Source organism: Oncorhynchus mykiss, chromosome 20, assembly GCF_057628025.1.
Source record: "Oncorhynchus mykiss isolate SJ-2025 chromosome 20, ASM5762802v1, whole genome shotgun sequence".
NCBI classification, from domain to species: Eukaryota; Metazoa; Chordata; class Actinopteri; order Salmoniformes; family Salmonidae; genus Oncorhynchus; species Oncorhynchus mykiss.
Genome location: NC_143041.1, coordinates 30784921 through 30806675, shown reverse-complemented (window position 1 = coordinate 30806675; position 21755 = coordinate 30784921). Strand labels below are relative to the sequence as shown.

At 43.9% G+C, this 21755-nt stretch overlaps 1 protein-coding gene across 16 annotated transcripts in view; it reads left to right on the top strand.

Annotated features, from left to right (window-relative positions):
* tanc2b (tetratricopeptide repeat, ankyrin repeat and coiled-coil containing 2b) overlaps nt 1-21755 on the top strand; it is a 218719-nt gene that overhangs the window by 152201 nt on the left and 44763 nt on the right. For 7 of the 16 annotated variants that reach the window (XM_090212876.1, XM_090212875.1, XM_021576270.3 and 4 more), the window contains one exon: nt 14939-15087. In XM_090212876.1, coding sequence (XP_090069002.1) covers nt 14939-15087 — 149 coding nt within the window. Of the gene's footprint in view, nt 1-9090; nt 9208-13523; nt 14470-14938; nt 15088-21755 lie in introns of those variants that run through there. The other 9 variants (XM_021576269.3, XM_021576268.3, XM_021576267.3 and 6 more) reach the window with 3 other exon arrangements.

Sequence of the window (21755 nt, the reverse complement as noted above, 5' to 3'; positions counted from 1 at the left end):
CAGTAGTTACTGTAGCGGTACTGCATTAAGCCTAGTAAAGTACTGCAGTAGGCCTAGTAAGGTACTGCAGTAGTTACTGTAGTGGTACTGCAGTAAGCCTAGTAAAGTACTGCAGTAGGCCTAGTAAGGTACTGCAGTAGTTACTGTAGTGGTACTGCATTAAGCCTAGTAAAGTACTGCAGTAGGCCTAGTAAGGTACTGCAGTAGTTACTGTAGCGGTACTGCAGTAAGCCTAATAAGGTGCTGCAGTAGTTGATAATCAAAAACTTAAACAAGCCTTTCTCAACGGCTGGCCATGCCTTCCTCCTGGCTACTCCAACCTCGGCCAACAGCTCCGCCCCAACCTTGCAGCTACTCGCCCAAGCCTCCCCAGCTTCTCCTTTACCCAAATCCAAATAGCAGATGTTCTGAAAGAGCTGCAAAACCTGGACCAGAGCTGCAAAACCTGGACCCGTACAAATCAGCTGGTCTTGACAATCTGGACCCTCTATTTCTGAAACTATCCGCCGCCATTGTCGCAACCCCTATTACCAGCCTGTTCAACCTCTCTTTCATATAGTCTGAGATCCCCAAGGATTGGAAAGCTGCCACAGTCATCCCCCTCTTCAAAGAGGGAGACACCCTGGACCCAAACTGATACAGACCTATATCCATCCTGCCCTGCCTATCTAAGGTCTTCGAAAGCCTAGTCAACAAACAGATCACTGACCATCTCGAATCCCACCGTACCTTCTCCGCTGTGCAATCTGGTTTCCGAGCCGGTCACGGGTGCACCTCAGCCACGCTCAAGGTACTAAACGACATCATAACCGCCATCGATAAAAGACAGTACTGTGCAGCCGTCTTCATCGACCTGGCCAAGGCTTTCGACTCTGTCAATCACCATATTCTTATCGGCAGACTCAGTAGCCTCGGTTTTTCTAATGACTGCCTTGTCTGGTTCACCAACTACTTTGCAGACAGAGTTCAGTGTGTCAAATCGGAGGCTATGTTGTCCGGTCCTCTGGCAGTCTCTATGGGGGTGCCATAGGGTTCAATTCTCGGGCCGACTCTTTTCTCTGTATATATCAATGATGTTGCTCTTGCTGCGGGCGATTCCCTGATCCACCTCTACGCAGATGACACCATTCTGTATACTTCTGGCCCTTCCTTGGACACTGTGCTTGCTATCTAACCTCCAAACGAGCTTCAATGCCATACAACACTCCTACCGTGACCTCCAACTGCTCTTAAACGCTAGTAAAACCAAATGCATGCTTTTCAACCGTTCGCTGCCTGCACCCGCACGCCCGACTAGCACCACCACCCTGGATGGTTCCGACCTAGAATATGTGGACTATAAGTACCTAGGTGTCTGGCTAGACTGTAAACTCTCCTTCCAGACTCATATCAAACATCTCCAATCTAAAATCAAATCTAGTCGGCTTTCTATTCCGCAACAAAGCCTCCTTCACTCACGCCACCAAACTTACCCTAGTAAAACTGACTATCCTACCTATTCTCGACTTCGGCGATGTCATCTATAAAATAGCTTCCAATACTCTACTCAGCAAACTGGATGCAGTTTATCACAGTGCCATCCGTTTTGTTACTAAAGCACCTTATACCACCCACCACTGCGACCTGTATGCTCTAGTCGGCTGGTCCTCGCTACATATTCATCGCCAGACCCACTGGCTCCAAGTCATCTACAAGTCCATGCTAGGTAAAGCTCCGCCTTATCTCAGTTCACTGGTCACGATGGCAACACCCACCCGTAGCACGCGCTCCAGCAGGTGTATCTCACTGATCATCCCTAAAGCCAACACCTCATTTGGCCGCCTTTCCTTCCAGTTCTCTGCTGCCTGTGACTGGAACTAATTGCAAAAATCACTGAAGTTGGAGACTTTTATCTCCCTCACCAACTTTAAACATCTGCTATCTGAGCAGCTAACTGATCGCTGCAGCTGTACATAGTCCATCGGTAAATAGCCCACCCAATTTACCTACCTCATCCCCATACTATTTTTATTTATTTACTTTTCTGCTCTTTTGCACACTAGTATCTCTACCTGCACATGACCATCTGATCATTTTTCACTCCAGTGTTTATCTGCTAAATTGTAATTATTCGCCTACCTCCTCATGCCTTTTGCACACAATGTATATAGACTATTTTTTTTTAAATTTTCTACTGTGTTATTGACTTGTTTATTGTTTACTCCATGTGTAACTCTGTGTTGTTGTCTGTTCACACTGCTGTGCTTTATCTTGGCCAGGTCGCAGTTGTAAATGAGAACTTGTTCTCAACTAGCCTATCTGGTTAAATAAAGGGGAAATTAAAAATAAAAAAAGCCTAGTAAAATACTACACTAGGCCTAGTAATGTACTGCAGTAGTTACTGTAGCAGTACTGCAGTAAGCCTAGTAAAGTACTGCAGTAGGCCTAGTAAGGTATTGCAGTAGTTACTGTAGCGGTACTGCGGTAGGCCTAGTTAGGTACTGCAGTAGTTACTGTAGTAGTACTGCAGTAAGTCTAGTAAAGTACTGCAGTAGGCCTAGTAAGGTACTGGAGCGGTACTGCAGTAGGCTTTGTAAGGTACTGCAGTAGTTACTGTAGTGGGCATACTGTTTTGTCCACTAGTGTGCCCAAGTGAATAAGCAGTTGTTTTTTGCATGCATAGCATGTTGCAGAACAAATACCATTACAATATAAAATGCTCATTCTTTTTATATGTTTATTTATCCAGGAAGTCCCATTGAGGTCAGAGAGATCTTGTGCTGCTTGGTTCATGGCAATGTGAATTCTGTGAATACAACTTGAATACTGTGTAACCATGAATCAATATAGGTGAACACTGTAGATGACAATGGTGTGTTTACAGTAAAAGGAAATGCTTGTTGTCGTAGCGACCTTGAGGGCTTGGCAAGGTGTCTCTGCAAGTGCAGGGCCTTCAGTGTAAATGTGTGATTTATAGCGACAGTCTCCAAACTTGCACTCCATGGAACATGCATTCCTGAAATGTACTGGGGCATTGCACAACTCAAAGGGCATGCCATTGAATTCAAACACACCGAAAGGGGGTGTGTTTATACAGGTGAGTGTGAATGACTGATAGACATTATTGTAACACCCTGCTATCAACACCTTTTCTCATTGTTTATCATTCATGAATCGTTCATATTCATTCATTCATATGGGATATTAATTTCATATTTACATCTCATCTGTTTGCACAAAGCCTAGCTTGTGTCTGAATGGACTGTCATATTTAAAATGAGCCTTTCTCTTTCATATGCACACATTGAATTAGAATCTAAATTAATACATTTTGCAGGAAATGTTCTTTTTGATAATGTTTCTAAAGCCCTGGCTTTACAAAGACTGTCTGAGGGGAATAGAAATGACGTCTTTGATTAATGTCTTGGTCTGTTTCACACACACTACCACATTCTCACACACACACTACCACACTACCACATTCTCTCACACACACTACACACTACCACAATACCGCACTACACAATACACACTACACACTACCACACTACCACATTCTCTCACACACACTACACACGACCACATTCTCACACTACACACTACCACACTACCACATTCTCTCACACACACTACACACTACCACACTACCACAATACCGCACTACACAATACACACTACACACTACCACACTACCACATTCTCTCACACACACTACACACGACCACATTCTCACACTACACACTACCACATTCTCTCACACACACTACACACTACCACACTATTACATTCTCACACACACACTACACACTACCACCATACCACATTCACTCACACACACTACACACTACCACATACACACTACCACATTCTCACACACACACTACAAACTACCACACTACACACTACACACTACCACATTCTAACACACACACTACACACTACCACACTGCCACATTCTCACACTACACACTACCACATTCTCTCACACACTCTCACAGTACCACATTCTTACACACACACTACACACTACACACCACTACACCACCACATTCTAACACACACACTACCACACTACCACATTCTCACACACACACTACACACTACCACACTACACACTACCACACTCTCACACACACACTACCACACTACCACATTCTCACACTACCACACTACCACATTCTCACACTACCACATTCTCACACTACACACTACCACATTCTCACACACACACTACCACATTCTCACACACACACTACCACACTCTCACCCACACACACTACCACATTCTCACACACACACTACACACTACCACATTCTCACACACACACTACACACTACCACATTCTCACACACACACTACACACTACAACACTAACACACTACTCACAGAGACTGTCTCAAATATATAGTGCACAGCTACCTGCATCCGCATATAGATATTTATTTATAAGCTTATTTGCCGAGTGCATTTGCCGACTGCCATCCATCGTGCCGTCACTCTGCCTGGCTGGTAAGGGCCTTCCTAGCTGCCACACGGAGCCTGTACTGTAGTAGAGCTGCAGTCCCAGGGATTACACTGCTGCTAGTGTAGGTTTCCCACACTGTATATTTTTTCACTAGTATCTGGTTATCCTCAATGTAGACTCAATGTGTGTGTTTGTGCGTATTTCAAGTTTTATTAGTCGTATATACAGGATACACATGGTATACACCGTCCAATGAATTGCTTGCTTGAAGGTTCCTTTTGGACAATGCAACAACAATAAGAAATAATAAAAGATAAGAATACGAACAAAAGATCAATGACTCAGTAGAATAGAATAAACATTTTAGCATAATTATATTACAGGAAGGTACAATTTATTGTCCAATATTTATATATGTTTTGGGGAAGTTGTGATTCGGGGGCAAGTGTTTAAATTGTGTAGTATTTAGCAGTAATAATACAAGTCTGGGAGCAGCTGTGTGTGTGTGTGTGTGTGTGTGTGTGTGTGTGTGTGTGTGTGTGTGTGTGTGTGTGTGTGTGTGTGTGTGTGTGTGTGTGTGTGAGCAAACTATAGTTTTGGCAAGTCGGTTAGGACATCTACTTTGTGCATGACACAAGTACATTTTCCAACAATTGTTTACAGACAGATTATTTCACTTATAATTCACTGTATCACAATTCCAGTTGTTCAGAAGTTTACATGCATTAAGTTGACTGTGCCTTTAACCAGCTTGGAGAATTCCAGAAAATTATGTCATGGCTGTAGAAGCTTCTGATAGGCTAATTGACATCATTTGAGTCAATTGGAGGTGTACCTGTGGATGTATTTCAAGGCCTACCTTCAAACGCAGTGCCTCTTTGCTTGACATCATATGAAAATCAAAAGAAATCAGCCAAGATATCAGAAAAAAAATTGTAGACCGCCACAAGTCTGGTTCATTCTTGAGAGCAATTTCCAAACGCCTGAAGGTACCATGTTCATCTGTACAAACAATAGTACGCAAGTATAAACACCATAGGACCACGCAGCCGACATACCGCTCAGGAAGGAGACGCGTTCTGTCTCCTAGAGATGAACGTACTTTGGTGCGAAAAGTGCAAATCAATCCCAGAACAACAGTAAAGACCTTGTGAAGATGCTGGAGGAAACAGGTACAAAAGTATCAATATCCACAATAAAACGAGTCCTATATTGACATAAAAAAGGCCTGTCAGAATGGCCGGTCAGCAAGGAAAAAAACCACTGCTCCAAAACCGCCATAAATTAGCCAGACTACAGTTTGCAACTGCACATGGGGACAAAGATCATACTTTTTGTAGAAATGTCCTCTGGTCTGATGAAACAAAAATAGAACTGTTTGGCCATAATGACCATCATTATGTTTGGAGGAACATGGGGGAAGCTTGCAAGCCAAAGAACACCATCCAACCGTGAAGCATGGGGGTTGCAGCATCATGTTGTGGGGGTGGTTAGCTGCAGAAGGGACTGGTGCACTTCACAAAATCGACTTCCAAAGTTGTGGCAAAATGGCCAAGGACAACAAAGTCAAGGTATTGGAGTGGCCATCACAAAGCCCTGACCTCAACCCAATAGAAGATTTGTGGGCAGAACTGAAAAAGTGTGTGCGAGCAAGGAGGCCAACAAACCTGACTCAGTTCCACTAGCTCTGTCAGGAGGAATGGGCCAAAATTCACCCAACTAATTGTGGGAAGCTTGTGGAAGGCTACCCAAAATGTTTGACCCAAGTTAAACAATTTAAAGGCAATGCTACCAAATACTAATTGAGTGTATGTAAACTTCTGACCCACTGGGAATGTGATGAAATAAATAAAATATTAAATAAATCATTCTCTCAACAATTATTCTGACATTTCACGTTTAAAATAAATATGTTATCCTAACTGACCTAAAACAGGGATTTTTGACTAGGATTAAATGTCAGAATTGTGAAAAACTGAGTTTAAATGTATTTGGCTAAGGTGTATGTAAACTTCCAACTTCAACTGTATCTCTTTGGGTGTGTGTGTGAGTGAGTGCATGTATGCTAAGGTGCAGAGTGTCAGTGCAGTTGGTCAGTCCAGTTCAAGTGTTCAGTAGTCTGATGGTATCAGACTTCATGCTCTGATACTGTCTGCCAGTAAGGGAGAGAACAGCTCGTGGCTGGGCTGTGTGGGATCCCTGATTATGCTGCAGGCCTTCCTATCGAGTAGATGTCCTGGATGGGTGGGAACACGGCCCTAGTGATGTACTGGGCTGTCTTCACCACCCGCTGGAGGGCCTTGCGGTCATGGACGGAGCAATTCCCATACCAGGCCATGATGCAACCGGTCTGGACACTTTCGATTATGCAGAGGTAGTATTTGGGGAGGACCTGGGGCGGCATGCTGAATTTCTTCAGCCGCGTTAGGAAGTAGAGGCACTGTTGCTCCCTCTTGACAATGGTGGTGGTGGTGTTGGTCCATGTCAAGTCCTCAGTGATCTGGACACTGAGGAACTTAAAACTACTGTGTGTGTGTGTGGTATGTGTGTCTCTTACCCAATGCTGAGTCATTAATTGCTCTAAACACTACCCTACACGCAGGACTGTTCTCAATAGTATAGTACTGTATATCATGGTGCTGGTGGGGCGTCTCTGTGAGTGAGTCCTCTCCCACTCCTCTCCTGGCTGTGACTCAGTAGGGCTTCTTGTCACTGTGGCCTCTGTGCTGCCTGGCTCTGTGCTGCCTGGCTCTGTGCTGCTTGTTGAACTGAGTCGTGTTAGTAAACTTCCTCTTCCATACTGTACTGTACACTGACAGTGGCATTCAGTAGACTGGTATACTGTATCTTGTATCACTCCTCAGCCCTCTGTGTTCTCCTGATTTGAACCCTGAGCCAACTCAACAGTGCTGAGTTGTTCTTGCTGTACTCCAGTTGTTGTGAGGCATCGTCAGAGGGGCAGATGTTTCAACCGTCTCTTGACATGCAGCCTGGCCCAGTTGGGGCATATTGTCTGTCTGTATGTATACTACAGACAGTAGCCTGGCCCAGTTGGGGCATATTCTCTGTCTGTATGTATACTACAGACAGTAGCCTGGCCCAGTTGGGGCATATTCTCTGTCTGTATGTATACTACAGACAGTAGCCTGGCCCAGTTGGGGCATATTCTCTGTCTGTATGTATACTACAGACAGTAGCTTCAACCTATCATGACAGAGAAAAGGGTGAACAGTCACAGTATCTTAAGGGCATGCCATATAGTTATATTTTCCTAAATGTTTCTGTTGAACCAAGTCTTTAGTATTGGGTAATAGACAGACAATGTGATAAGCTAGGTATATGTGGCTGAGAATGGTGGAGTTATTTTGCATAATTGTCCAACACCAGCCATTTAGGGGAGTGAGAGCCCACACTCAGTGGAGCGAGAGAAAAGCTGCTTAGAATATGTCATGGGATTCCAGCTAAGCTAGCCTATTAAATTAACACCTGTTTAGAATGGGGATCAGATTTCTCTTGAACTGCATTGTCTTACGTCAGATGGCGTCTCTCAACCGAACTGTTCAGTTTGTCATACATCTCTGTAGTGGTTATCCTATGACGTTTACATCCCTGGCTAGCGTAACATTGCATCAAAACATTGCTGGTGCAGCACATGGGCATTAGCTAGCTTTTGAGGTGACGTGATCGAGTAAGACGCTTGAGGAGGGCGTGTGTTTGTGAGGCAGAGGTTCTGAGTTTGCGGCAGGTATGGGCCGAATCGGGAGGAATTGGTACTCGCTAAGCAAGCAGCGTGACGTCCTTTACACTGGCATAACATTCAAGTTCAGAATGTGTCGCCATTACATTCGTCCATAAAACTGATCCAGTGTACACCTCACTTGAGGAAGTCCGCTGTTATTCCATTATTTTCTGTTGTATTTTATTCTATTACATTCTATTCTATTCTGAGCCAAACAGATTTGTCACATCCGCCACCCCCAAATTTGTATCATTCTAACATTCTCGACACCTTTCCTGTTGTGTGGAAGTGATCTGTTGACAGGTTGGCTGTCGGAGTCGGGTGTGAATACATTCCCAAAATGGATGTATGTCATTTGCATTCTTGCTGTGATTGCGTCACTAGGCATGCTGACAGACATTTGCATTTGTCAGTGCTGTTAAGTTTAGAGAGGATGATTATTCAATAGAAGTCTATGAGGATGTTTGACATTCTGTTCTATGTTATACTGTAAGTATCATCTTTACCTACCGATAGTTTTAAATGCCCAAGGAATGTGGTTAGTGGATTTGGTATTGTAATGTATAGGACTAATGTATAGGAAGTGTTGGCTTTGTGTTCTGTATACTATATGACACTGTAACAATCCTGTTTCTCTTGAGCTAAAGTTGTACCTGTGACCAAACTCAAATGAGCGACTTGGATAGGCTTTGCTGCGTGTTAGTCATTTCAATGTGCCGACGCAATCTCATAAGCTCTCTCTGTCTGTCTCCCCCTCTCTCTTCTATCACCGTCTGTCTCCCCCTCTCTCTTTTCTATAATTTGGGTGTTCTGTGTCACTGTGTGTGTGTTGTCTCCTTCTATATATATGTGTGTGTGTGTGTGTGTGTGTGTGTGTGTGTGTGTGTGTGTGCATTCTGCTCCCAGCCCCCCTGCGGAAAGCAAAATTTGTGGAGAGCCCTCGCATTCCACAATCAGAGCTTGGCTCCCCTACACACACCTCCTGCACTGCCAAGAACCACGGCCTGGATACATACTGTCCCGGTAAGTCTGCTCTGCTCCTCAAGTCCCCACAGCTATGGCCTTGTTTGTTTTTCAATGTTTTTACTTTGGTGTGTTTTATAGTACTGTCTGTCCATCTCTGTGTCTGTGTCAGTCCTGTCTATCTGCATGTGAGTGAGTGCAGATTGAATGTGTGTGTCAGAGCTAAGCAGTGTTCGGTTCTGTCTTTCACTGCATATTTTACAGGCACTGCACATCGCTAAGGTTATTAGTTGAATTGCTTTCCTGACGCTCCCCCGTTCAGCCTTTCTAGTTCGCTGACACTATTTAATCCTCTCCCTCGCTTCCTCTCTCTTTACCTCTCCCTACGTCTACCACTCCCCCTCGTGCCCTCTCTACCTCTCTCCCTCGCTCCTCTCCCACACCTCATCTTTGGTTTCTGTTTAGATCACAGCGGACCTTTCCTCTGTAGCCCTGCAGAGAGTCCAGTTCCCTCTCTTCATCCCTCCCCAATCCACCCCTCCATCCCCCTCTTTCCCACCACGGGAGGAAAACATCAACATGGGTCAATCAAGGATAGAGCAAATCATTTCAAATGTGTTTTTTTTCTGTATCGATTTTTTTCATCTTTCCTGCAATCTGGTCTCTAAGTGCAGTCATTGAGAATAGCGCCATATGGCTTGGTAATATCTCCTGACATTTGTGTTGGGATACAATCTGCCTATATGGATTTGACTCAGATGAACACTAATCAATGGATGAAGACGTGAAGAAAAGTTCGATAATCATCTCAATATGACAAACAGAGCACTTCACACCGTCTCCATCTGCCAGGATCTCCAAAACCTTCGCTCTATGCGCGTGTTAAGTATATTCTGATTTCTGCACTCTAACGTTGTAGTGAAGAGCTTGATGTTGCGTTGAATCTGCGACATAATCTGTATCAACAAGAAAAGACTGCCTGGTAGTAGTCAGTTAAATGTGATGAAGGCATGCTGTTAGTACTGTGTGAGAGTAGTATGGAATGATTTGAACAGGAATTCTGCTCAGTAGGGAAAAGCCAAGAAAAGATGAGCTTTGGCCTCCCACATGGAACAAATGGCAGACGCGTTAGCTTTTATCAAGAGGTCTTAGGGAACGTGTAACAGCCTGATTATGAGTTTAACATCTGATCTTAGGACAGAATACCAGACCATAGTTCCCGCTCTGCCTTGTGTGTGTGTGTGTGGACGACCAATCGGCATAGCCTCAGCTGTTCTTTTACTGTACAGTGTACAACCCATTCTACTGTACCGTATGTGAACAAGTCCTCTTTGATGGCAGTAGTCATTGAGATCCGATTAAATCATTCTAATTCCTAATTCTATGGCAGTAGCCATTGAGATCCGATTAAATTATTCTAATTCCTAATTTTATGGTAGTAGCCATGTAACAGTATTCCAGCGGCCCTCCTTTGCTGTGGCAACTGGTGGTATGTGTAGATGTGTGGGGGAATGCGTGGGCTTACCTGGCTTAACCCTCCTGTCTCACCTCACCTGTAACCCCTGATCTGCTGTGGTATGGGGGTACGGGGCTGGGGCTCCCATGCCTGCTCCACACATGGACAGCTCCTGTTTCCTCCTTCGGCACGAGACAGGCAGATCCAAAAATCATGTCAAATTGTATTTGTCACATGCTTCGTAAACAACAGTTGTAGACTAACAGTGAAATGCTTACTTATGGGCCCTTCCCAACAATGCAGAGAGAAACATAGAAAAATAATTACACAAGGAATCAATACACAATGAGTAGTGATAACTTGGCTATATTCATGGGGCACCAGGGCTGGAGTCAATTCCATTTAAATTCCAGTCAATTCAGAAAGTAAACCAAATTCCAATGACACATTTTCCTAATTGAAAAGTATTGAGGATAATTGCCATTGGAATTTCAATGTACTTCCTGAATTGACTGGAATTGACCCTGACCAGTACTGAGTTGATGTGCAGGAGTATGAGGTCATTTAGGTAGACATATACAGTGTATTTGGAAAGTATTCAGACCCCTTTCTCCACATTTTGTTACATTACAGCATTATTATAAAATTGATTAAAATGTGTTTTCCCCTCATCAGTCTAAACACAATACCCCCTTATGACAAAGCAAAAACAGGTTTTTAGACATTAAAAAGTATTCAGACCCTTTACTCAGTACCTTGTTCAACCTTGTTGAAGCACCATTGGCAGCGATTACAGCCTCAAGACTTCTTGGGTATGACGCTACAAGCTTGGCACACCTGTATTTGGAGAGTTTCTCCCATTCTTCTCTGCAGATCGTCTCCTGTCAGGTTGGATGGGGAGCGTCGCTGCACAGCTATTTTCAGGGCCTCTCCAGAGATGTTAGATCGGATTCAAGTCCGGGCTCTGGCTGGGCCACTCAAGGACATTCAGAGACTTGTCCCGAAGCCACTCCTGCGTTGTTTTGGCTGTGTGCTTAGGGTCGTTGTCCTGTTGGAAGGTGAACCTTCGCACCAGTCTGAGGTACTGAGCGCTCTGGAGCAGGTTTTCATCAAGGATCTCTCTGTACTTTGCTCTGTTCATCTTTCCCTCGATCCTGACTAGTTTCCCAGTCCCTGCTGCTGAAAAACGTCCCCACAGCATGATGCTTCCACCACCATGCTTCACCGTAGAGATGGTTCCAGGTTCCCCTCCAGACGTGATGCTTGGCATTCTGGACAAAGAATTGTTGTTGTTTCTCATGGTCTGAGATTCCTTTAGGTGCCTTTTGACAAACTCCAAGCGGGCTATCATGTGCCTTTTACTGAGGAGTTGCTTCCGTCTGGCCACTCTACCATAACGGCCTGATTGGTGGAGTGCTGCAGAGATGGTTGTCCTTCTGGAAGGTTCTCCCATCTCCACAAAGAAACTCTGGAGACCATTGAGTTCTTGGTCACCTCGCTGACCAAGGCCATTCTCCCCTGATTGTTCAGTTTGGCCAGGAGTCCAGCTCTAGGAAGAGTCTTGGCGGTTCCGAACTCCTTCAATTTAAGAATGAGGGAGGTCATTTTTCAGTACCATCTCAAGGATGATCAATGGAAACAGGATGCACCTGAGCTCAATTTTGAGTCTCATGGCAAAGGGTCTGAATACTTATGTAAATAAGGTATTTCCGTTTTTTTTTATATAAATTTGCGAACATTTCTAAAAACCTGTTTTCGCTTTGTCATAATGGGTTATTGTGTGAAGGTTAATGAGGAACAGTTTCAATTTAATCATTTTTAGAATAAGGCTGTAAAGAAACAAAATGTGGAAAAAGTAAAGGGGTCTGAATACTTTCCGAATGCACTGTAGGTAGTAGGGGTGAAGTGACTGGACAACAGGATATATAATAAACAGTAGCAGCTTATGTGATGAGTCAAAAGAGTTAGTGCAAAAGGGGGTATATGCAGATAGTCTGAGTAGTTATTTGGTTAACTATATAGCAGTCTTATGGCTTGGGGGTAGAAGCTGTTCAGGGTCCTGATGGTTCCAGGCTAGTTGCACTGGTACCGTAGCGGAGAGAACAGTATATATCTTGGGTGGATGGAGTCTTTTGACGTATTTTAGGGCCTTCCTCTGACACTGCCTGGTATAGAGGTCCTGGATGGCAGGGAGCTCGGCCCCAGTGATGCACTGGGCCATACGGACTACCCTCTGTAGCGCCGTTCAGTCAGATGCCAAGCAGTTGCCATACCAAGCGGTGATGCAGCCAGTCAAGATGCTCTCAATGGTGCAGCTGTATAACTTTTTGAGGATCTGATGGCCCATGCCAAACCTTTTAAGCCTCCTAGGGGGGAAGAGGCATTGTCGTCCTCTCTTCACGACTGTGTTGGTGTGTGTGGACCACGTTAATTCCGTGGACGGCCGGGGTAGAAACCGATGCGTCTGGCCGTCTGCACAGGAACACATTCCTCCTCGCTGCCCGCCACGCCGCCAGATAGTTCCCATGGCAACCATCTGTCTCTCTCCAGGAATCTGAGCGAAGGGGACTAAGAGGGGGAGACCCTCAAACACACAAGCGCTCGCTATATATTCAAATTCTGTAGGAGGAGTGTAGACTGATTGATGTCTTACAGACAAGGAGGAATGCTTGGAGTTCCATTGAGGGCTAAGGGCATGTTTGTAAGGACCACTTTACTGTGTCTGAGTTCTGGGGGTCATATAATGTGTAGTGTGATTACTGCAGTCTCCTGTGAGTGCATTATTGTTTATGTAGAATGCATGAATTACTTAGTAAACACCATCCCAATGGCACCCTTTCACCTTGGTCTCTAATGGTCTAAACCTCTCAGGTCTGTTTACCTGTCGGACTGGTCTGACCAGTCAGTCAGAGAGAGGGGAGGGATGGTAGGGAGAGAGGGTGGGAGACCTGGGTTGTATTCATTAGTGCAATTATTTAGTAATTAACACAAGTTTTTCTTATTGGACAAGTTGAGGTAGGTCCCTCCCTGTTTCAGCCCGTTTGCTTCCGTTTGGTTCCTTTTAAATACACCCAAAGAAAGCAGCTGTTCAAATCTACAGTGTCTCACCACTGTTTAGTTGAACACCATCACCTTCTGTCACCTGTCTTTCTTTGACATTCCCACGACCACATCAAACACCCATACACCACACACAGCAGAGAGAAACCAGCTCTTCAGCTGAGATCAACACGTTACCCAGCAACACCCCGCCCATAACAAAGTAGTCCACCAGCTGCAGTATCAGGTATTAGTTTAATAACAACATCCTGGTATTGTGCCCTCATGACCAGACCAGAGCAGGATCTAAAGAAATATAAACAGTAATGAGGACAGTGAAACCTCCAGCAATGCTAGAAGTGTCTTCTATATTATCATCATATGATAATACTGTATTTTCAGAGGATATTCAGTCCCTCTCCAATGTAGCTGTGTACATGCCAGTAGACGGTGTGAGTAGAGTGATTCACATCTACTATTTCTCTCTTTCTCTCCCTCTATCGCTCTCTCTCTCCCTCGATCTATCTCTCCATCTCTCTCTCTCTCTCCCTCTATTACTCTCTCTCTTAGAAACACACACACACACACAGACACGTACACATACACACACCCTGCCCTCACACAGGTGAGGGGCGTATTCACTTACCTCATCCAAACACAACGCTGACTGTGTGGGATGGGAACAATTGTGTGTGGAGGAATCTTTACAGGCATGTCATGTCATGGCTAGAAGGAGTTGGCTGTCTCAACGCCAGTGTGTCCAGTTCAGTCTCAATCTCAGGAGAATTTACCTCTGATGCACAGCTCTGCTCTCAGGGGTGGTTCAGGTAGAGACTGTTTCTTTTTTCTACTCTGCTAGGTTTCTACTCTACTCTACTATATGCCTTCTCGCATTTGTATTCTCTTTGTGATTTTGTGATTTGTACTGAACATTTTTCAGCAGGAGAATATGTAGCTAACATGCTCAGGTGTTGCACATTTTTCTGAGTTGGGGCTTGAACAGGTTAGGAAAATTTATCCAGCAGTTTGTTCCTCCGCTTCGATGTGAATCTTTTAATTTTCATGTGCTAGACTGCTCCTTCTATAGTCTATCCAAGGTGTGGTTGCCTTCCAGGTCAAGAGAGTTGGTTGACTCTGTTTTACTTGTTTTACACTCACTCACAAACACACTCCTTTTTTTCTCCACTCCCTCTCTCTTTCTCTCTCTTCCTCTTCGCCCGCCCCCTCTCTCTCTCTTTGTCACTTTCCCCCATACTCTATCTCTCTTTCCCCCGACTCTCCTCTTTCTCTCTGAAGGGGAGTCAAGCGGGGAGCTGGGGCCCCCTCCGTCGGTGGATGAGGCAGCCAACACATTGATGACGCGACTGGGCTTCCTGTTGGGAGACGAAACTAGTGAGGGGCCAGACGGAGAACATTACAGCATGGACGAACCAGACGACAGACAGGTGTGTGTTTGGCAATCCCACAATGCTAACCCCTCCTCTCTCTACTGCTTCTGCTCTGAGAGGAAAACCTCTCTCCCTATTTGTGATATCTTGAGATTCCATTTGGTGTTTCTGTATTTCTGATTCAATTTGAGAAACACACATACCTGGGATGTGATAACTTCCCTTCTATCTGACAGTTTGATGAGCTCCTTGTCAAATAAAATCAAATTTTATTGGTCACATACACATGGTTAGTAGATGTTATTGTGAGTGTAGTGAAATGCTTGTGCTTCTACTTGCAATAGTGGAGTGGAGCCCTTGGCATATTCCCTATTTTGTTGCCTTACAACCTGGAATTAAAATGTATTTTTGGGGGGTTTGTATCATTTCAGTTACACAACATGCACTTTGAGGATGCAAAATATTTTTTATTGTGAAACAAACAAGAAATAAAACAAAAAAACTGAAAACTTGAGTGTGCATAACTATTCACCCCTCCCCCCACCCCCGCCCCAAAGTCAATACTTTGTAGCGCCACCTTTTGCAGCAAGTACAGCTGAGAGTCTCTTGGGGTATGTCTCTATAAGCTTGGCACATCTAGCCACTGGGATTTTTGCCCATTCTTCAAGGCAAAACGGCTCCAGCTCCTTCAAGTTGGATGAGTTCCTCTGGTGTACAGCAATTTTTGAGTCATACCACAGATTCTCAATTGACTTTGACTAGGCCATTCCAAGACATTTAAATGTTTCCCATTAAACCACTCAAGTGTTGCTTTAGCAGTATGCTTAGGATCATTGTCCTGCTGGAAGGTGAACATCCGTCCCAGTCTCAAATCTCTGGAATATTGAAACAGGTTTCCCTCAAGAATTTTCCTGTATTTTGCGCCATCCATCATTCCTTCAATTCTGACCAGTTTCCCAGTCCCTGCCGATGAAAAACATCCCCACAGCATGATGCTGTCACCACCATGCTTCACTGTGGGGATGAGGTTCTCGGGGTGATGAGAGGTGTTGGGTTTGCTCCAGACATAGCCTTTTCCTTGATGGCCTAAAAGCTACATTTTAGTCACATCTGACCAGAGTACCTTCTTCCATATGTTTTGGGAGTCTCCCACATGCCTTTTGACAAACAACAAACGTGTTTGATAATTTCTTTCTTTAAGCAATGTCTTTTTTCTGGCCACTCTTCCATAAAGACCAGCTCTGTGGAGTGTACTGCTTAAAGTGGTCCTATGGACAGACACTCCAATCTCTGCTGTGGAGCTTTGCAGCTCCTTCAGGGTTATCTTTGGTCTCTTTGTTGCCTCTCTGATTAATGACCTCCTTGCCTGGTCTGTGAGTGTTGGTGGGCGGCCATCTCTTGGCTGGTTTGTTGTGGTGCCATATTCTTCCATTTTTTAATAATGGATTTAACCTCTTGCTCCTACCTGAGACGCAGACGTCTCATCTAGACACCTGGAAATGCAAATGCGCTACGCTAAATGCTAATAGTACTCGTTAAAACTCAAACGTTCATTAAAACACACATGCAGGGTATTGAATTAAAGCTACACTCGTTGTGAATCTAGCCAACAAGTCAGATTTTTAAAATGCTTTTCGGCGAAAGCATGAGAAGCTATTATCTGATAGCATGCAACACCCCAATATACCTGAAGGGGACGTAAACAAAAGAATTAGCGTATTTAGCTACACAAAACGCAGAAATAAAATATAAAACATTCATTACCTTTGATGATATTCTTTGTTGGCACTCCTATATGTTCCATAAACATCACAATTGGGTCTTTTTCCCGATTAAATCCGTCCATGTATGCCCAAAATATCCATTTGTATAGCCTGTCTGGTTCAGGAAAAAAGCTCCCTTCCAACACGCAACGTCATTTTTTAAAATTATATAAGTTGCCTATATTCTTTGACAAAACACTTCAACCTACTTTTGTAACCCAACTTTAGGTATTTGTAAACGTTAATAATCGATCAAATTGATCACTGGGCGATTTGTATTCAATAGCAGCTACTCAAGAAAACGTTGTCCTTTGTCTTTCTTCCAAAATCGATTGCTGTATGCTGGACGAAATGAAGGATCTATTTGTCATTACACAAAGGATTTTTGTCAATGAAAATGGCGACATCGTGTGGAAGTTGTAGGAACTGCAAGCTCCGGCTATATATTTTTGCTTGCAATAAGCAATTCAGAGACTGGCGGATTAATACTTTTCTGTGGTTTTTGTGACCAGGTTTTTCTTGGGATTTCGCTTGCTGTTCACATTCTGTTATAGTCACAGACATTATTTAACCAGTTTTAGAAACTTCAGAGTGTTTTCTATCCACACATACTAATCATATGCATATACTATATTCCTGGCATGAGTAGCAGGACGCTGAAATGTTGCGCGATTTTTAACAGAATGTTCGAAAAAGTATGGGGTAGACTGAATGGTGCTCCGTGGGATGTTCAAAGTTTCAGATATTTTTTATAACCCAACCCTGATCTCTACTTCTCCACAACTTTGGCCCTGACCTGTTTGGTGGTGCCCCTTGCTTAGTGCTGTTGCAGACTCTGGGGCCTTTCAGAGCAGGTGTATTGTTTGTGCATTGCCAGTCAGGGGTGCCAGTAATTTTGGAGCCCACTATATATGGATGAGCGATGACTGAGTAGCATAGGCAAGATGCAATAGATGGTATAAAATACAGTATATACATATGGTATGAGTAATGCAAGATATTTATACATTGTTAAAGTGGCATTATTGAAGTGACGAGTGATCCATTTATTAAAGTGGCCAATGATTTCAAGTCTGTATTTAGGCAGCAGTCTCACTGTGTTGATGATGGCTGTTTAACAGTCTGATGGCCTTGAGATAGAAGCTATTTTCAGTCTCTCGGTCCCAGCTTTGATGCACCTTGGTGCACCTGCTGTTTCGGTTAGTTATTATTGTTTTATTTCACTGTAGAGCCCCCAGTCCTGCTCAAAATGCCTTAGATAGCTATTTTGTCCCATCCCCCACACACGTGGAGACATCACCTGGCTTAACTGGTGCCTCCAGAGTCACAACCTCTCTAATCATCACTCGGTGCTTAGGTTTACCTCCACTGTACTCACATCCCCTTGTCTGTACATTATGCCCTAAATCTATTCTACCACTCCCAGATATCTGCTTCTTTTATTCTGTTCCCAACACACAAGACGACCAGTTCTTATAGCCTTTAGCTGTACCCTTATCCTACTCCTCCTCTGTTCCTCTGGTGATGTAGAGGTTAACCCAGCCCTGTAGCCCCCAGCACTACACCCATTCCCCAGGCACGCTCATTTATTGACTTCGGTAACCGTAAAAGCCTTGGTTTCATGCATGTTAACATCAGAGGTGTCCTCCCTAAGTTTGTTTTATTCAATGCTTTAGCACACTCCGCTAACCCTGATGTCCTAGCCGTGTCTGAATCCTGGCTTAGGAAGGATTCAAAAATTCCGGAAGGACACCAAAAATTCCGACATGTCCATCCCCAACTACAACATTTTCCTTCAAGATAGAACTGCCAAAGGGGGTGGAGTTGCAATCTAGTTCTGGCATACTATCCAGGTCTGTGCCCAAACAGTGCGAGCTTCTACTTTTAAAAATCCATCTTTCCAGAAATAAGTCTCTCACTGTTGCCGCTTGTTATAGACCCCCCTCAGCCCCCAGCTGTGCCCTGGACACCATATGTGAATTTATTGCCCCCCATCTATCTTCAGAGTTCGTACTGTTAGGTGAGCTAAACTGGTATATATTTAACACCCCGGCCATCCTACAATCTAAGACAGATGCCCTCAATCTCACACAAATTATCAATGAACCTACCAGGTACAACCCTGAATCCATAAACATGGGTGGGGGTTGTTGTCCTTAATGATCTTTTTGTCCTTCCTGTCACATCAGGTGCTGTAGGTGTCCTGATGTGTTGTGCAAACCGCACCACCCTCTTGTTTACAGTCTGTTAAAGCCTGTTGGGGCAAGGCGTTCCCCTCAGGGAACTCCACCCCCCCGTTCAGCCGAAAAGGTCGCGCAGGGAATTCAAGGATATTCTTTAGAAATATTTAACTTTCACATATTAACAAGTCCAATACCTCAAATGAAAGATAAACACCTTGTTCATCTACCCATCATGTCAGATTGTTAAAATGTTTTACAGAAAAAACACAACATATATTTATGTTAGACCACCACCAAACCAAAGAAAAAACGCAGCCATTTTTTCCAGCCAAAGATAAAATCACAAAAGCAGGATTAGAAATAAAATTAATCACTAACCTCTTGAAAATCTTCATCAAATGACAGTCATATGACATGTTACACAGTACATTTATGTTTTGTTCAATAATATCCACAAATCTCGGTTTACATTGACGCCATGTTCAGAAATTCCTCCAAAATATCCGGAGTAATTATAGAAAGCTACGCCAGATAACAGAAATACTCATCATAAACTTTGACTAAAGATACATGTTCTACATATAATTAAAGATACACTGGTTCTTAATGCAACTGCTGTGTCAGATTTTTTTTAACCGTTACGGAAAAAGCCTAACATTGCAATAATCTGAGACGGCGCTCAGACGTAACAATATTTCTCCGCCATTTTGGAGTCAACAGAAATACGAAATTACAACATAAATATTCCCTTACCTTTGATCTTTCCTCAGAATGTAGTGCAAGGAGTCCTAGTTCCACAATAAATCGTTGTTTTGTTCCATAATGTCCAACACTAGTGTCCAAGTAGCTGCATTTGCTATCACTTTCAACTCACGTGCCCAAAAACTGACTGCTGGTCCAAGATAACTTGCACGAAAACTTCCAAAAGATATATTCCAGGTCGAATAAACTGGTCAAACTAAGTACAGAATCAATCTTTAGGATGTTATTATCATATATATCCAAATTCGTTTTAATCTGGGGCCGATTGGAACAGCCGTAGCACCCACAGAGTAATGCGCCACAGCAAAATGGCATTCTGTTGCGACACTGACTATTTTCCCTCCCATTAGGTCAAAGTTCACAGCAAATGCTCCATTACACTTTCTCCTGAATGGGGACATCTAGTGGAAGGCGTAGGAAGTGTTTCCAGATCCATATCTTGTTGGGAAAAGAGGGGGCGATGACGTCAAAGTTGCCCCAACTTTCAGAATTTCAAAACTTGTTTGGAAGATTGCCTGCCCTATGAGTTCTGTTATACTCACGGACATAATTCAAACAGTTTTCCAATAGTAATAATAATATGCATATATTAGCAATCTAGGACAGAGTTTGATGCAGTTCACTATGGGCACGCAATTCATCCAAAGTGAAAATACTACCCCCTATCCTCATGAAGTTTTTTAATACACATATATAAGCCAGAACACAACACATCAAAGGAATCTCACTAAATTGTCCTCCATCAAGGTATTTTACTTTTCCAGTTTTTCAGTTTCTCCACTGAGCATAAACTGTCTACCTCCCTAATAAGGTCATTATATAACAAAGTTCTTAAATTATTTATTTCTCTTGGTGTCTCAACTTCAGTCGTCGTTCATTAATATATTCTGCCACTTTGGCAGAATATATTAATATAATATATTCTGCCACTTTGGTGTGCTGATATCCAGCAGGTTGACTAAGCCTAAAATTTCTCTTACCACTGACTGAACCTGGGCTGCTAAGTGGCATTTGCTGCAAGAGCATTAGTGAGGTCGGGCACTGATGTTTGGCGATTAGGCCTGGCTCACAGTTGACCAATTCATCCCAAAGGGTGTTGGAAGGGGTTGAGGTGATGGCTCTGTGCAGGCCAGTCAAGTTCTTCCACACCGATCTCGACAAACCATTTCTGTGTGGACCTCACTTTGCACGGGGACACTGTCATGCTGAAACAGGAAAGGGCCTTCCCCAAACTGTTGCCACAAAGTTGGAAGCACAGATCGTCTAGAATGTCATTGGAACTAAGGGGCCTAGTCCAAACCATAAAAAACAGCCCCAGACCTTTATTCCTCATCCACCAAACTTTACAGTTGGCACTATGCATTCGGGCAGGTAGCATTCTCCTGGCATCCGCCAAACCCAGATTCGTTCATCGGACTGCCAGATGGTGAAGCTTGATTCACCACTCCAGAGAACATCCAATGCTCCAGAGTCCGAATGGCGGCGAGCTTTACACCACTCCAGCCAACGCTTGACATTGCGCGTGGTGACGTTGCTTTCAGAGGCAGTTTGGAACTCTGTAGTGAGTGCAACCGAGGATAGACCAATTTTATGCGCTACGCCCACACAGCAAACAATTTCAAAGATTTGACTGAATAACAGTTCATATAAGTAAATCTGTCAATTGAAATAAATTCATTAGGCCCTAATCTATGGATTTCACATGACTGGGCAGGGGCGCAGCCATGGGCCTGGGTGGGCATAGGCCAACCCACTGGAGAGCCAGGCCAAGCCAATCAGAATTAGTTTTTCACCACAAAAGGGGTTAATTTCAGACAGAAATTCTCCTCAGCCCGCAGGGGAAGAAGCCCAGATGATCCCGCAGGGGAAGAAGCCGGATGTGGAGGTCCTGGGTTGGCATGGTAATATCTGGCGTGCGGTTGTGAGGCTGGTTGGATGGACTGCTCCCCATCCTTCCTGACAGAGCTTGAGAGGATCTACAGAGAAGAATGGGAGAAACTCCCCAAATATAGACGTG